Source organism: Drosophila mojavensis, unplaced genomic scaffold (genome assembly GCF_018153725.1).
Source record: "Drosophila mojavensis isolate 15081-1352.22 unplaced genomic scaffold, ASM1815372v1 contig_16, whole genome shotgun sequence".
Classification (NCBI taxonomy): domain Eukaryota; kingdom Metazoa; phylum Arthropoda; class Insecta; order Diptera; family Drosophilidae; genus Drosophila; species Drosophila mojavensis.
In genome coordinates, this window is record NW_025318693.1 from 7852371 (window position 1) to 7868702 (window position 16332).

At 36.1% G+C, this 16332-nt stretch overlaps 4 protein-coding genes across 5 annotated transcripts; 2 read left to right on the forward strand and 2 right to left on the reverse strand.

Moving 5' to 3' along the window:
• Window positions 1-4032: 4032 nt before the first annotated feature.
• On the reverse strand, window positions 4033-6755 carry LOC6573079 (peroxisomal membrane protein 11C). Its single transcript, XM_001999135.4, has 4 exons — window positions 6529-6755; window positions 5094-5458; window positions 4970-5029; window positions 4033-4860 (listed from the first exon to the last, which is right to left on the reverse strand). Exons 1-4 carry the CDS (start codon window positions 6595-6597, stop codon window positions 4644-4646), a joined length of 711 nt encoding a protein of 236 aa, XP_001999171.1. The 5' UTR covers window positions 6598-6755; the 3' UTR covers window positions 4033-4643.
• Window positions 6756-6836: 81 nt separating this feature from the next.
• LOC6573078 (transcription initiation factor TFIID subunit 5) lies at window positions 6837-9547 on the forward strand. The gene is made up of 5 exons (XM_001999134.4): window positions 6837-7075; window positions 7141-8462; window positions 8523-8823; window positions 8886-9232; window positions 9299-9547. Exons 1-5 carry the CDS (start codon window positions 6938-6940, stop codon window positions 9450-9452), a joined length of 2262 nt encoding a protein of 753 aa, XP_001999170.1. The 5' UTR covers window positions 6837-6937; the 3' UTR covers window positions 9453-9547.
• On the reverse strand, window positions 9477-14209 carry LOC6573077 (transcription elongation factor B polypeptide 3). Its single transcript, XM_032733748.2, has 8 exons — window positions 13807-14209; window positions 12087-12818; window positions 11611-12024; window positions 11321-11541; window positions 11169-11263; window positions 10897-11096; window positions 10546-10837; window positions 9477-10467 (listed from the first exon to the last, which is right to left on the reverse strand). The coding sequence occupies exons 1-8, from the start codon at window positions 13885-13887 to the stop codon at window positions 10391-10393; spliced, it is 2112 nt and encodes a 703-aa protein (XP_032589639.1). The 5' UTR covers window positions 13888-14209; the 3' UTR covers window positions 9477-10390.
• Window positions 14210-14309: 100 nt separating this feature from the next.
• Window positions 14310-15826, forward strand: LOC6573076 (programmed cell death protein 10). 2 transcript variants are annotated; one of them, XM_032733754.2, is made up of 5 exons: window positions 14310-14602; window positions 14705-14882; window positions 15002-15143; window positions 15208-15372; window positions 15713-15826. In XM_032733754.2, exons 1-5 carry the CDS (start codon window positions 14531-14533, stop codon window positions 15795-15797), a joined length of 642 nt encoding a protein of 213 aa, XP_032589645.1. In that variant the 5' UTR covers window positions 14310-14530; the 3' UTR covers window positions 15798-15826. The 2 variants fall into 2 exon arrangements, with proteins under 2 accessions (XP_032589645.1, XP_001999168.1); XM_001999132.4 differs by having other exon boundaries at window positions 14314-14602; window positions 15011-15143.
• Window positions 15827-16332: the final 506 nt, after the last annotated feature.

A 16332-nucleotide genomic window follows, 5' to 3' on the forward strand; every position in this document is an offset into this window, starting at 1 on the left:
AAAGCAGAAATATATTTTTGATTTGTTTGTTAAGCGTTTATTAAAAATTCCACTTTTTAAATACGATTTAAAGGTTGTGAATTTATAAATTGCTCTTAAGTTTTTTTGTCACATTGAATTTGTGTTATATAGTTTAATGTTTATTTTGTTTTTCGCATAGATTTAAAAGATTTTGTTGAACATTTATTTTGATTGTTAAACTTTTGTTTTCTCTCGGCCCACTTTTGGCTAAAAACTAGTTTTAATGCTCACAACATTGTTCCTATTATTTATGTCTTTACATTATTATTCATGTATTTTTGAGAACGAATCTCGATGCTATGTATGTAACAACAAATGATTACATATTACGATTTAATTTAATACCCAAACATTATATTTTGTACACACGCTTAATATATACAAAAACACTCAAATATACTATTTCAAACATATATACATATATATATATCTTTATATATGTGAAGGGAACACAACTAATTGTTTTTTTGTTTTTTGTTTTTATTTTCTTTATTGAATTCCATTTGGTGGAATATGCTTAAGCAAATACCTAACACTGCGCTTCCCCATGCTGATACACTTGCCATTTAGTCGTATATCAAATATTAAATTCAAACGAATACAATCAAGTTATTAATTACTTTAATCGTTGCAACTAAATACTCCAAGGATATATAAATAACTAAGTAACTAATTAAGTGGTTTAACAGTTGTTAAATGTGCGCTATTAGGGCAATAATAATATTAATAATTATCATTATCATTCCAATCACAATTTTTGTTTCGCCAATTATTGTGTTTTGATGGATAAATGAAGATGAAAGAGAACCTACAGGGATTTTATGGTAGACTTCAAGTAGCGCAACAAAAGAAAAAATTAATAAATAAATCAAAATAAACGAAAACTGAAAAACAAATCTTAATATATAGCTGCCATGCAACTACTAGTTGAATTTGTTTTAGTTTTATTTAAAAGAAATACAAAACCAAAACAACAATTGGACCTACACAACAATAAGCAATTTTTAAATTAATTCAAAACTGAAGATGATACGCGGGTCTTAGGGTAAACTTGGATGCCTCTTAGTATAACGGTTTCTGTTGTAGCGCCTCGCTTAAAATTTTACGTTTTGCATAAGGCAACGGGTGGATCATCTACATTTAGTTAATGTACGGCAATAAGTAGCTACAAAATCCTTCAAATGCTTGACAATTATCATGCATAGTTATTATATATGCTTACTCAAGTCTAGAAACGCCTATATACATAAATATATATAATATATAGTTAATGCCTTCAGTAACACAGCAAGTCACCCCACTCAAATGAAATATAAAATCGCTTTAACGAAAACCACAAATCAAAAAAATGCTTATATAATATATATATACATATTTATAAAACCTTATACATAAAGTGCATTCCAAATAAATATATACACATATATATGTGTATGAATAAAATCAGGTGTCATCAGAAATTGGATTATGTATATATATATATATATATATAACCAAGTATTTACCAAGAAACTCATGAATACTTAAAAATATGATAAAGACAAAAAGGAATAATCAATCGAAATTAAAGCGAATGAACATATACATATATACACACGTATACATATAAAGAACATATACCTTTAACTAGATAATAAAATGTATATATGAATATATATATATATATATTGAAAGATATTTATACATAAAATGGTGCTTTAGCTGAATTATAATATAATTATATGTATTTTTAAGACATATATACTATATATTCCCCTAATATATTTAAAAAGGAAAAAAAAAAACTCAGAACTTCTTTGTCTTTATTGATTTCTTACTCGATATGAGTGCTGTGGCAGGCAGCACACTTTTATAAAACTAAAATAAAATGTTTTTAACTGCTAAACAACTAAATGCCAAATACTCAAAACATTTTTGGATTATGTAAACAGAATTGCTTGACTTTTAAATAACGACAAATTTATATACTTTTACTAACCACATTTCACAATGGAGAAGGTCAACTACTTTTAAAATAATAACTTTTTAAGGCTATTTCAGGGGAGCTCACCCAGCCCCAACAAATTAAAAAAACAAAAAAATTGGTACTCGAACTACTCAATGAAGATCATACATAATATATATACAAATATATATGTATATATTTTACTTTAATGTTTTTAACGCATTTTACGAGCAAACTAAATCGCGTTTTTAAAGGACAAAAACAATTAACGAAATTTTAAATCAATTTTCAAAAGAAGCTTTTCACATTATCATTTGAAATATTAGTTTTTATTTTCATTCAAGCTCTCGGAGTGTTAAATAAAAATTTATAAAAATTAATCAATCAATGAATTGAATAAAACGAAATGTAATGGAACCAAAATCGAACGCTTCCCACGCAATAACAAAAAAAAAAAAAAAATCAGATAATATTAAATTTTAGCAAACTTAAGAAAAAGTAAAAAAAAGAGGAAAAAGTAATATGTAACAGTGCAGCAAATACTTCTAAACATTTAAGCAAACAAAAAGATATATATGTATTTTATGAAAAAAATTAATTGATATGTTAATCTAGATTTATTTTTAAGCAATTTCACACTACACACAAACATATAACTTTTAAAGCTCAGCTAAGGTAAAAAGGCAGAACCCAGAACCCTTTCCTTAACTACTCAAAACAATATCTAAATACATACATTCGGCGAATATGTATATCTCTTACAGAACTATGCTAACTAAACTATATATATTTCTAGCTACATTTATGAACAATATTTTTAAAAGGCATAATATTACGATTCAACATACAATATACGACATTAAACATTGAGCAACATAAGCGACATGTGAGACACATTTGGGGGAACATTAGCAAAACAAAAACAAAATCTACAAAAAAATTTGCAAATTGAATTTTATACTAAAATGTTAAAAACAAACACATTATTTGAAAGGTTTTTAAAAAGACTTATACACACATACATATATATACACGGAAATGACGATGAAGAAGAATACGAATAATAATGAAAATTACCAAGCTTTTAAATGCAATAATCAAGTACCATATATTTTTAAATAATGGCTGACTTAAATGATAATTGATAGAGGGTGTATATGGGAACATATATACCCGATTTGAATGCGTTATTGTTAAAGTATAGCGAAAGCGATAGATCGAAAGATAGGTATAGGGCGAAGGTTATATTAAGAATTATATTTGGGGAATTTTAGCTTCGCGAAGAGGAGCAGAAGTGTTCTCACCCTATTTCTAATTGATTTTCCCACCTTATATATAGGAATATAAAAAAATTACTGCAGTGCCATTTTAAATAGCTTCCGATAAGTTAACTATGAAAGAAACAAAATTATATATATATGTACATATAATACAAATAAAAAGTATATCTATATACATGCAAACAATGCATAAAATACGTACATACCTAGTATATATATATACGCATACATACATAACTAATATAATATATATATTTATATATATTGTTATGAGCTAAAGTTCAAATTGCATTACGGTTATAATATTATATAAAATAAACAAAGAAAAAGCAAATGGAACAATGTTGAACATATTTTGAGTGCAGAAATTTTTTGAACTTTTTGAATGCTTTTTTTTGTACAGCATATAGATCGATGATGACTATGGAACAAATAATAAATATATATGAATATATATATACATAAATGTATATGTATGTATGTAATCCAATATAAACTGTAATCAATGAAATATATATATATATAAATAGTTAGGTAACTAATTAACAAATCCCAAAATATCTATTAATATCAACTAACAAGATTTTTAATGAAATAAAACCTTTGCGATAAACCAAGGTAAATAAAATAAAATAATGTATGCGCCTAAATAAGTTATGAATTATTATGCAAAAAATTCTAAAAGCAAAATAAAATTAAATTTTAACTATAAAAAATTATATTTATTCATAAATACTTATTAAAGAGCTTAAAAAGGTGGCAGAAAAGTAACAAGAAAAAGCCCAATTATTAAAATACTTGTTAATATGTATTTACATGCTTGAACAGCAACCAAATTTACTTTGTGTACAATAGTATATATCTATATATATACGATGAATAACAATAGTAGTAAATAACTACATATAACTTTGAGATAACTCGCTATTTACACACACAGAAGCAGAGAAAAATTCCAATGATCCCATGTATTATACTAAACAGAGAGATGTGTGAAATGATCCTTAAATAGCAAATCAAAAGCATACTTAATTTAAAACAATAATCATGACTGCTATCTAAACTGACAAGTAGTAATTTAAAGCCGAAAGCATTATAAAACATGATATACCCTCAAAGAGACGACAATATATAAAGGCCTGTAACATAGGTAAACCTTATGCTGAGTATGCAAACTAAAACGTGTAAATGTATATCAACATGAACATGAAGATGGAATAGATAATAAAGGACACAGACCAAAACATACAAACATCTTATACTTTCTAGCTAATAATTTATATATTTTGTGCTTACATATTTAAGAACTATACAATTTATTTTACAAAATTCTTGAAAATTCCACAATTTATCTTAACGACTAGCTACAAATAGATTGGATCTGATAACCCTAAGAATTATTTGCAAAGTCTTCTCTTGGCAAAGATTTGGTAGATGCCTAGCCCTGCTGATAGTGTTCCGATGGCGCCCACTTGAAAGGTGGACAATTTTCCACCCCACAAGTAGCCTTTGGGCAGGGTGCTGACGGCATGCACAAAGTCCAGTGAAATGCGGGCGATAGACATCAATTCCAGGCGATGTTTGGCCAGTGATTTGGCATCGATATTCGTAGGACTATATAAAAATGAGTTTAAATAAATATGAGAATGTGAGAATGTGTGTTTAAATAAATATGAGAATAGTGAATGTCTCAAGAGTGTTAACTTAAGTTGGCTTAACTGACCTGCATAGCTCATGACTGCGATTTAGCTTTTCCTGATTTAGCCAAAAGTTGCGAAGTGTGCTACAATAAAGAATTATTTCATATAGAATACATAGAAATCTATACCATTTCAACAACAACTAACCGCATTAGGTTTAAGTAAACCGAAAGCACCCAGAATACTGAATTGGCATTATCCCAATTGTCAGCGTGCTTTACGTCCACAATCTTATGCTCAGATAGCCAACAGATTTTCTCAATTGGATAGTATAGTAAGTCGACAATATTGGCCGTCACGCCAAGTATTGCCATAATGCGATCCGGTTCATTCTTTCCCAGCCCATATTCCAGTGCATATTGTATCATTGGTATATCATCGATAAGACGTAGTGTAGCTCTTGCTCCAGATATTTTCGAGCTGGCGGTCGCATAGCGCTTAGCCAACTCTGGATTCCGCTTCAGATGATAGCCAGCTACAAGCTTGGCGCTGTAGCAAAGCGCTTTCATCACCTTAAAAAAGAGAATAAAGAGATATAAATTGATAATATATATTTTTTAATATTTGCTTTTAAATATTTAAGTTGCTCTGGCGTTTATTTACTTAAACCTGATCTTTGTTTATCTTTTACGAAGTGAAAGGAGTATATTGGTTTTGTGCTATTTGTCTTCGTGAAACTTTGAGCAGATTTAGTCGAGTAGACTATAGTCGTAGGGATTCATATTTTTTTAATGCTACTAGATTGTGACTATATCTGTAATAATAATTAATATCTGCAAGTTTGGGAAACAATTTATTTTACATTTATAGAGCTGGGCGTACTATCGAATTACAATTATACTACTATTTTTTTACAATTATTGAATAAATTAATATATGTATTTCTTAATAGTCTTACTCTGTTTTCTTTTATTTGTCTTCCATTAAAGCACTTTCTGAAATTGTTTTTCACTTATAAAGAGATAAAAAATTATCAGCGATAAAAAGAACACCACGAATGCGACGAACATCTCAATAACTGCGTCTATACCAAAATGGTTTTTAGTTTTTACTTTCATTACAATTTCCGTTATAGATCGCATTCATGTTTTATTAACGCTAAATGGGGGTTGTCTTAGCTTACGATGTTGACATTGCTACTAAAAAGCAATCAATAGCCATTAATTAAATATTTCATGGGGTATATTTGTTTTGGACTTCACTTGTTACCCTAGGGACTTGTTAACTAGTTTACCTTTCGCTCATAGCCGATAATCTTTTTGATTTCTTGCCGGGTTAATGTTCTATGTGTCGTTATCTGTACCATTACTATCTTGACTTCTGTGCAGTCTGGCTTTAATATAACTGATTAAATCTTAGGTATTTGCAGAATCGCAACAAGAAGTAAGGCAAGGTTCAAGCATGGCGCTTCCGACTCTGATCAAGGTAACAAAAACCTGTTGGTGCGGTAGATAAAGACCCGCAATACAACAACAACGCGACTGCCACGCTGCATTTTTTAAACAACAAATAAGCCGAATTTTTGGAAAGGCGTTCACGTTTTTTATGGGCTGAACTAATTGAACAATTATTTATTACTCACCTTATCCCGCCCTCCATAGGAATCTATAATATCACAGAACTCAGCAACAAACTTTGTTGTACTGCTCATATTAAAAATGTTTTAATTATTTTTTAATTATAAATGTCTCAAGTTTAGGAACTTTGTTCTTAGTTAATCTACAACAAAAATAACAAAAATAAACAGACAATAGGAAAGCAACCGCGCGAACTACCGAATGACAACACAACAAAAAGAGTACTATTACTTTCGAACAGCTGTTCTGTTGGTATCGATGCAATGGTGGAATGAATCGATGATTTTAGCGGCTATCGTATGCAACACTAGCGAATATTTGGACGCTGTACAGTACTGCACATATACACAGCACGGATGCTTCAGCAAGTTGCAGGACGGGATTAGGATTCGTTAAAGGACCACGAGCGGAAATATGAGTTTGCCGAATGCGAACAACAACAATCATGCATCGTCGCCAATATTCAGCAATAAGTCAGTCATAAAGAAAACTTCAAAAAGCGATTTAATGCGGACCGCAGTTGGTTTGTTGCTGAAGCAAAAGAATTATGTTGTAAGTAAACTTGATATTACCTTCGTTAATTAATAAAACACAATGCGTTTTGCAATCTGTTTAAGGGCAACGAGAAGTTTCGCAAATCTGATTTCCTTCTAATGCAAAATAAAAGTCAATTTGCTGTTAATAAAATGCTGGAAACTGATCTACATGGCGGTAATAGCTTCACCTACTCGAACGTCCAGGTCATAACAAACAATCAACATATGGTTGACCAGCAATTTGGACGTTTCTCGCAGTTTGTGGAATCACAGCCAGAACCACTGCGTTTAGAAATGAAACGGTTCTATGCCCCGATGCTCTGTCATTTGTACATTGAGCTACTAAAAGCGCGCGAATCGAAGGGTGCCGTCGAGCTGCTGAAAAAATATGCGCATCTTGTAGCACCGGTCGACCTGTACGATGCACCATTGCCCACCAAGATAAATGGCTGTTCGGTGACGAACGAGTCGCAAATTTCGGGAGCAGCCGACTGTCACATCCGATTTGCTAGCGAGGCGCAAAATACTGGAGACATGGAACTGGATTACTTTATGAAATTAGTACAAATATTATCGGGCTGTACGAAACTGGAGACTGCGGAATCAGACCCAACTGTAGCGCATTTTCGTGCATCCAAATTCGAGTTGCATACAACAGCCCAGGTGGTTGAAAAAATTATCACCTATTTGCATCGACGCGGCCATGTACTGATTATGAATCTGATCTACACCTGGCTGCACATTCACATTGTGGACAACGATCAGCGTCTCTTTACAGACGATCATCTGCTGGGAATAACCGAAGAGCTTGATGTGATAGACGATTTGGATACTGATGAGACAGCCACAATACCAAGTACAACACACAACAGCCGAAGTGAGCACAAGTCCAGCAAGTCTGGCGACAAGTGTACTATTAAGAAACGTCCTGCCGAGGAGCCAATCGTTAAACTGGAGTTTGAAGTTAAAGCAGAAACTGCGATTACCGTGTCTGACCCGGCTCCAGTCGTAGATAAACAGAAACTCAACATTGACGCCTGCCTCGATTCAATGAAATTTTCCACAACGCAAATACTGAAAGCTCAAGCGGATCTGCCATGTTTTTATAGGGTTTGCGAGAGGTCGCGTGGGCTCACCTCGGCCCACTTGGATAACAACGAATGCCACATGCTGGCAGGTTTTGATAACTCCGCCGTTCAGCTGTGGCAACTGAACCAGCATAGCTGTAAGGGTAAGAGTTTTTACAGACGTACTCCACACTCACAATGCGCCTGGGAGCTCAACAATTGTACAGATGACGAACAAGAGGAACTGGACAGCGATGAAGAATCGTTCACATGCAGCGCTGAACAGCGTCGCGAGCATCAGAAAGCCGCACGCAAGAAATATCCAGATAACTCCTTGTAGGTATTCAAAAACTACTTTTGATAACACCTAATAATGAATGGGTTTCTCTACTTTAGCAACGAGTATGGAGGTGTGCAGATGCGAGGACACACCAAAGGTGTAACCAATGTCCGTTTCTCCTCGCACTACCCGCTCTTCTATAGTGTGTCCAAGGACTGCACATTGCGTTGCTGGCGGGCGCATAATTTTCAATGCGCAGCCATTTACCGGAGTCACAACTATCCCATCTGGTGTGTGGATGAGAGTCCTGTTGGACAGTATGTAGTCACTGGTTCCAAGGATTTGAGCGCACGATTGTGGTCCCTGGAGCGCGAGCATGCGCTGATCATATATGCTGGCCACACGCAAGACGTTGAGGTTAACAAAAATCAATCGATATTTTATACATTGGGGAGGTAATAAATCCGTTCTATTCACAGTGCATTGCCTTTCATCCAAATGGCAATTACTTAGCCACCGGCTCGGCGGATCATTCGGTGCGTCTGTGGTGCGCGACCAGCGGCAAATTAATGCGCGTCTTTGCCGACTGTCGGCAGGCAGTCACTAGTCTGGCGTTTAGTAATGATGGCAAAATGCTGGCTGCTGCCGGGGATGAGTCTAAGGTTCGTATTTTCGACCTGGCTGCGGGCGCTCAACTGAGCGAGCTGAAGGATCATCCGACCAGTGTTAGTTCTATAGCATGGGGTGCACACAATCAGCAACTAGCGACTGCCTGCATCGATGGCAGCCTAAGACTGTGGGACATTAAAAAGCTGGCGCCCATGAAGTGAGTTACTACATCTAAACATTCAAAATATATAAATATAAATCGGATTTTTTTTTCATATTACAGCGAGAGCAGCAGCAGCAGCGGGAGTAACTACTCATCATCATCAACGTCATCATCAGCTACAACGAATCGTCTGTTAACTCTAAATAGTTCCTGCCAGCGTCTGGTTGATGTATTTTATGGACGCAGTAAAACGCTCTATTGCATAGGCACTTAAAGGATGTCACAGTAATTAATGATATTTCTTGTTTTTAAAATAATTTATTTGTAATAAGTCTGTATAATAAGTATTACTGTTGCTATCAAGTGGAACAATGTGTGTTTTCTTGCTTTTCAACAATTTTTAAACTAGCATACCTTCGTATACTACAAAATGAATATTAAATAATTCGTGATGTCTGTCTCTGAATGCCAGAACATTGTATATACTCGTATATTACAAGGTATACATACATAATCATTCAATTGTTTTTGTAGATCTGCCAGCTGTTGAGCTATATCTATTGTACAGAACATAAATATACTTATAGCTACACAAACTGTTTCATTTCATTAATCTCTAATAAGTTGAGTACAATGTGTGGAACAGTATTCATGAATTATTAACTTAAAAATTGTTACATATTTTTACCGCTATTACAGCTGCGCAACTGACTTAATTATAATATATGTATGTATATATATAAGCATATGTACTCATAATCACGTGCTTACAATGATTTTGGACACTCGCACAGCCCATTGGAACAAAACACTTTTAACTTAGGTGAGACAGATTTGTGGTTTACAATCAATTATTTAACATTCACGCGCAATCCGCATGACTCTATAGTGAACAAAAAATATGTTTGAATGAGCAGTAATTTGGATGATATATATGCATTAATATAACAAAACTCTAAACTATTCGACTTTAAAAACTGAAACTATTTATATATATGTGAATATATATTTATACAAATAAAAGCGTACAACATGAGTAAATGAATTGGCATGTAGTGCGCATATTTTCTGTCACAGTTGAACCTAAGAACAGGCCAATAACCCTACAATTTGTGGAATATAATGTCAGTAGGCCTAACTGTGATCTAATCGATAATCAATGTTGGGTGTTATTCATAACAAAAGCTTGAATCCGCTGTTCGCTGGCTTACATTAGCGTCCTCGGCGTCCGCGTATCAATTGCAATGCCTTTGCCATCAGCGGCGCCTTCTTGTTACGCACTGGAGCAGCTGTGGATCGAGCGACAAATAGATTGCAGTAATATGTATATTATATGTCGTTTCACAGTTCATAAGGATGATACTTACAGACTTGCGCTGCGTCACGCCCCGAGCCAATCACACGAAGTCTAGCATCGCCCACCTTTGCCGCGTTGGGCGTGACACTGGACAAAGCGGCCACACGAGCCGCAGGGGTGGCTATGAGCTTGCCTTTAGTTCCATATTGTTCCTGCTTGCGCTGTACATTGCGCGGCGGCTTCACCATTGAGTCAACAAATGCCAATTGGGTCTTGCGCACCGGCGCCTCACTGATTTTCTGTGATGCTTTTATACTCTCGGCAATTGTGCTTAGTTTGCGCTCCTTTTCCTCCTCACAGCGCTTTAAATTTCAATTGTCACAGTCAAATACTAATCAATGAGTGCTAAAAGTATAATTACCAAAAACATTTCACGCCATGTTTCCATTTCCTCCCTGCGCTGGCTACGACAATGCCGCTGTACATGCTGCTGCCATAGGACATCACTGTCTTCCATCAGATAAGGATTGTATTCTTCAACGTTCAATAGTTGTTGTGGTGTGGCGCGTTCCAGAACTGGACGCAATACATCGAAGGGCACACCGCCCGTGTATTCCAAAGCTAAACGGTGTTTGTAGAAATTAAATTGATTAGAGGACTATTGCTGCAAGATTTAATGTATTTTTTCACTACCGTCAATGTTCTTTTGAAGCACACGCGTGCAAAGATCAAAGAGCGACGGCACCTGCAGTATCTGTCCAGTTCTAACACCTGAGTAGATCTTGGTGCTGCCAAAAAAATGCATTAAATTGCGGATAACTATTTGTCATAGACAATTAACTAACCGCATTGTCTTGGATGATATTCCAGCTGCTAGCGCTTCAGACTCATTGAAATTGCGAGGTTGCCTGGGGGCGGAGCTTCCCAGACCTTGATTGAAGACACAATCCATGACGGTTTGATTCAGTGGCATGGGTTTATAATTATTAGATATTGTAGGCAATTCCAACGCTATACTGGGATCGAGAGGCTCCAGCTTTGCCGTGGGTGCCAACAGCTCAGGTTTCTAAAAATTTATCAAACGATCATATTAAGGTAAATGTATGAAATCCATCTTTTCCTTATAGGTTTTTACCTTTGTACTAGACATCCTGTTGTTGGTGGAAGTTGTTGTTGTTGCTGTTGATGTTGATGTTGCCGTTGTTGGTTTTTTAACAGAAGTAGATGGAGTTGCTGTTGCTGAGGTTTTTGGTTTTTGGGGAGATTTGACCTTTCCAGCCACCTTCTTGCCACTCATTGGCATGTTGAGCATGCCAAGTACGTCGTCAAAGTTCGCGCCCATGCTAGAGTCAAACTCATTAGCGGTTTCCTTGGGCTCAACTGCATCCGCCATCGGCTTTGTTTTAGATATTTTAGCTTTGGGTGCATCATCTTCTTGTGTCCGCGGTGGACTGCGAGATCGTTTAGATGACTTGGTTGACGTTGAGGAAGACTTGTGCTTTTCCGATTTCTCTTTGGAAACTTTTTGCTCACTGCTTTGCGACTTGTTCTGATTAAAGAATGACGAAACTTAACTGTGGAATATTTGTAAGACATTTCAATTTCACTCACCTCATTGCTTTTATCATTTTTGGATTTGCTGTGCTCGCTTTTGTGGCTGCTTTGATGTCGGTGATGCTTACTGCTACTGCTGTTGTTGGTGCCGCTGGTGCCGTTATGGTGGCTGCCGCTGCTGCCGTTGTTGTGGCTGCCACTGCTACTATGATGATTACTCTCGGTGCTGCTCTTATGGTGATTGCTGCTGGACTTCGTCAGCGATTCCTTTGATTTTCGATGCTCGCCGCCGTTGCTGCTACTGCTTTTCGACTCTTTCTGGTGTCTGTCGCTACTGCTGTCCTTCGGCTTCGACTTGTCGTGGCTGCTGCTTTTGTGTTTCTTGTCGCTGTCAGATCGGCTTTTTGAATGACTTTTACTGTGGCTGCTGCTACTCGATTTGTTCTTATGCTCACTATCCCTGGAACGTTCCTCGCGTTTGGACTTCTGACTATGTCGGGCTTCTTCACCGCCCGAGGAGTTGCTGCCTTTGTTCTCCTGATCTTGATCCTCTTCGCTGGACCGTTGGCCATTCGATCTGTTTGACTCTTCCTCATTGCTGTGCGTATGTACAGCGGGCTCCTCTTCAGCAGCAACCATAGCCTTCCATTTTGTGACTAGTGTTTTCGCAGCAACGCCGACCTCTCCGTTAATCTTCCGCAGCGCATTGACCGTTTTGCCAATGCCCGTTTCCTGTAGGTGCTCGAATGTGATGGGCAGGTTAAACAGCTTTGTGATGCAGTGCAACAGCTGCGGGCAAAGGTAGCGGATAAAGCAAAGCAAATGGATCAATTAGAGGCATATCTTGTAAAGGTTGATTAGTAACATTTACTACATATTCTCATGCATATATACACCTATATGTATGCACTGTAGATTGGTACAGGTACAAGTTTTCATAAATTTGTGAATGTATCGCGTTGTCGACTAGGGGTATGTAAAACTTGTTTCTGTTGCCTGCTCGTCAGCTTACCCTGCACACAATGCAGGGTGATTCACCCTGACAAGCCTGTTTATATACCAAAATACACAAGCAAAAAAGATCTGCAACTTATTATGTGTGTAATCTAAATTAAGGATAATTACCATTGAATAAATGCAAAAAGGAAAGAAGTAAATTAATAATTAATAATATTATTTTAACGAGTATTCCCTTATTGTCTTTTTGAAAATTACATAGAAGGGCGATTTGTACGACAACACTTAGAGAGAGGGAGACATAAAAAGCTTTTAAATTGCGAGTATGCGGGCGGAATGAAAAATAAGAGAGCAGCAGAGAATGAAATAGAGATGAGATTGAGATGTGTTAAGAGAACCAGTTCATATATCATTTTATTTTTCAAATATACAAAATTCATATAGTTTGTAAGCCTTATTCGTTGTTATGAATGCACATTGAAGTCACAAAGACGAAATAATATATGTATTTATTCATATGCGGAAAACTATTGCGAAATGATATCTGAATGCTATAGATTCACTCGATTTTCTTTTAAGTGGTATAAGTCTTTAAGAGTATAAGTCCCCTGATCTATATATTGTAAATGTATATTTTTACTTCACGATTCTAAACACGTGTCTGGTAACGTTTTCGTATTTTGAATATCTGCATATAAAATGAACAAAAAATATGCAATTGGCACTGAAGGTTTTTTTTCGCAAATGTATTTTTTTCTTTTAGGGGGACAGTTTGAAATCCACAACACATTGCATAGCGGATAAAATGAGAATAACTTACGCGTGTCTCATCCTCGGCATGGCGTTCAATGCTCCGTTGGTAGTGGCGAACAACATCTACCAGATTGCTAGTGGACGTCATCACGATGAGGCTAGTGCACTAATCTTGCTTGGTTGTAAGTGTTCGGGGCTTGGGCTATGAAAATGGCACGCAGGCAGCCTCACACTTCGACTGATTTTAAGCGAATTGCATAAAATGTACAGACACAATATTCATTCACAATCACAAACATACACAAATGTGACTCCAATGGCGGAGCAGTCTTGTTTGATGTATTATCTAAAGGACATAGTGTCGCTAGAAATAACAATTTTATTTTGTACTTATTTTACTTAACTATGTGACTTTTCACTTTGGATTGTTCCGTTAGTCAACACTGCACAACAGCTGACAGCGTATGTTTGAGGTAAATTTCGCAGCTAACGCACATTGGAGTTGCGTTATGTTGGCTGCGAGCTCAGCTGTTTTTCACATTGCTCATAGTAATATCGATACATTAGGCAATCGATACTGCGTCAACAACACTACATGTCTTGCAGTGTTGGCAACACTGTGCCCATTTTGTTGTGAATTATTGTTAATTTTTTAATTTAATTTATACAAATTGTGCATACGCGTACAACAAGACCAAAACACTTCGGCCTGAGTCCAGAATGTGCCAGTTTCTATAAACGGCTTAAACCAATAGAAAATCTGTGCGCGCTCAATCGAAACGTGTTAAAAAATGACCATGGGCGAGCGTGAGCCAACTTCGTCTCTCGTTCTGCCCGTTATATTGAGGCCTATTTTCACACAGGTAAGCTAGTTCACATAGTCCGAGACTCCGTGTGTGCAAACGAGGCGGGCGTTGGCTGTCCCAATTTAAATGCAATGTTGCGTAAACGTAAATTGTTTCCAGCTCGAGCGACGCGACGTTGGCGCGGCACAGTCACTGCGTTCGGCCATTCTAAAATCGGAGCAGAACAATCCGGGCTTCTGCTATGACCTCGTTGCGTCGATCGTGAGACGCGCTGATCTAAATGTCAACCTAAATGAGGCCGTCTTGCGTTTGCAGGGCAACATTACCGAGGCAGATCGTAAGTAGAAACACCTGCACACGTCTGCATGTGTCACTCTATGTGCGCGTGTGTGTGTGGATATACGATTGTTTTCATTTCTGTTTATGTATTTAATTGGATTTTCTTTGTCCCAATATGTGGCGCAGTTAATGAATATCGCTTGACGCGCACAGAGGAGCCGTTCCAGGAGCTGAATCGCAAATCAGTAGCCCTGAAAGTGATACTCAGTCGCATACCAGATGAGATCAACGATCGCAAGACCTTCCTTGAGACAATCAAGTGAGTGATATATCCACTTATAACTAGATTAGATAAACATTTACATTATGCTTTTGTATTGCAGGGAAATTGCGAGCGCCATAAAGAAACTGCTCGATGTGGTCAACGAGATTGGTTCGTTTATACCAGGCGTCACTGGCAAGCAGGCTGTCGAGCAGCGCAAGAAAGAGTTCGTCAAATATTCAAAAAAGTTCAGCACAACGCTGAAGGAATACTTCAAAGAAGGACAGTAAGTTGGCTCCATTCTGAAAAGCAAAATTTTATTGGGGCCATATCTAAACAGTAGAATGATATGCCACTCACTATCAGCCAAATGCCTTAATCGTTCAGATATCAGGTTTCTTATCTAACCGCAATGGTGCTGACCGTGATGTCATCCCATTGGCGTTCCAAACTCGTTTATCTATATCACATTTATCAGTATAAAAGTTCGCTTGAGATTGTGAGCACATATATTGCACTTCGAGTTCACACTCAAAATGTGCCTAATGAACTAATGAAGTCAATTTGTGATTTGTTTGTAGAATAATTGATTTTTAATCTTGTTTCTTTTCTATTTCTATTTTCAGGCCGAATGCAGTATTCATAAGTGCACTTTTTTTAATAAGGCAAACGAATCAAATTATGCTGACAGTTAAGAGTAAATGCGAGTAGAAAATTAAATGTTTTAATTAATGCAAAAATTAGTGGCATTTTAATTTTATGTTTAACTAACTATTAGACAACACAAAACAAACTAATAAACACAAACAAGCAACAAACAGAAGCAAGGAACACAATTCGCAATAGGAATCCGTAGTCGCATATTAGAGATCCGTAACTAAAGCCTGCTGTAACTAAACAAACAAACACAAAAACAAAATAATAAATAGGCCTAATGTATTTAAATTATTGTAATGACAACTAAATTCCAATACAAAAGCAAATAGCAAGATCAACAACTTGAGAAGTTAAACGATTAGCAAATTCGAATTTGAACTTTATTCTTTTGTATTTAGTCAATTGCGCGAGCGTCTCTTTTTTTGTTTTGTTTACAATTTGTTGTAAATAATTCATTCGTTTTCTGTTAATCACAGCGATGAAAAGAAGATATTTTGTGTTTATTTAGGAAACGCGAACATAAATAAAAATAAACTTAAATTTAATGTTAGTAAAAGTAAACAAAGAAAAGAGAAAACGAAAAACAGGA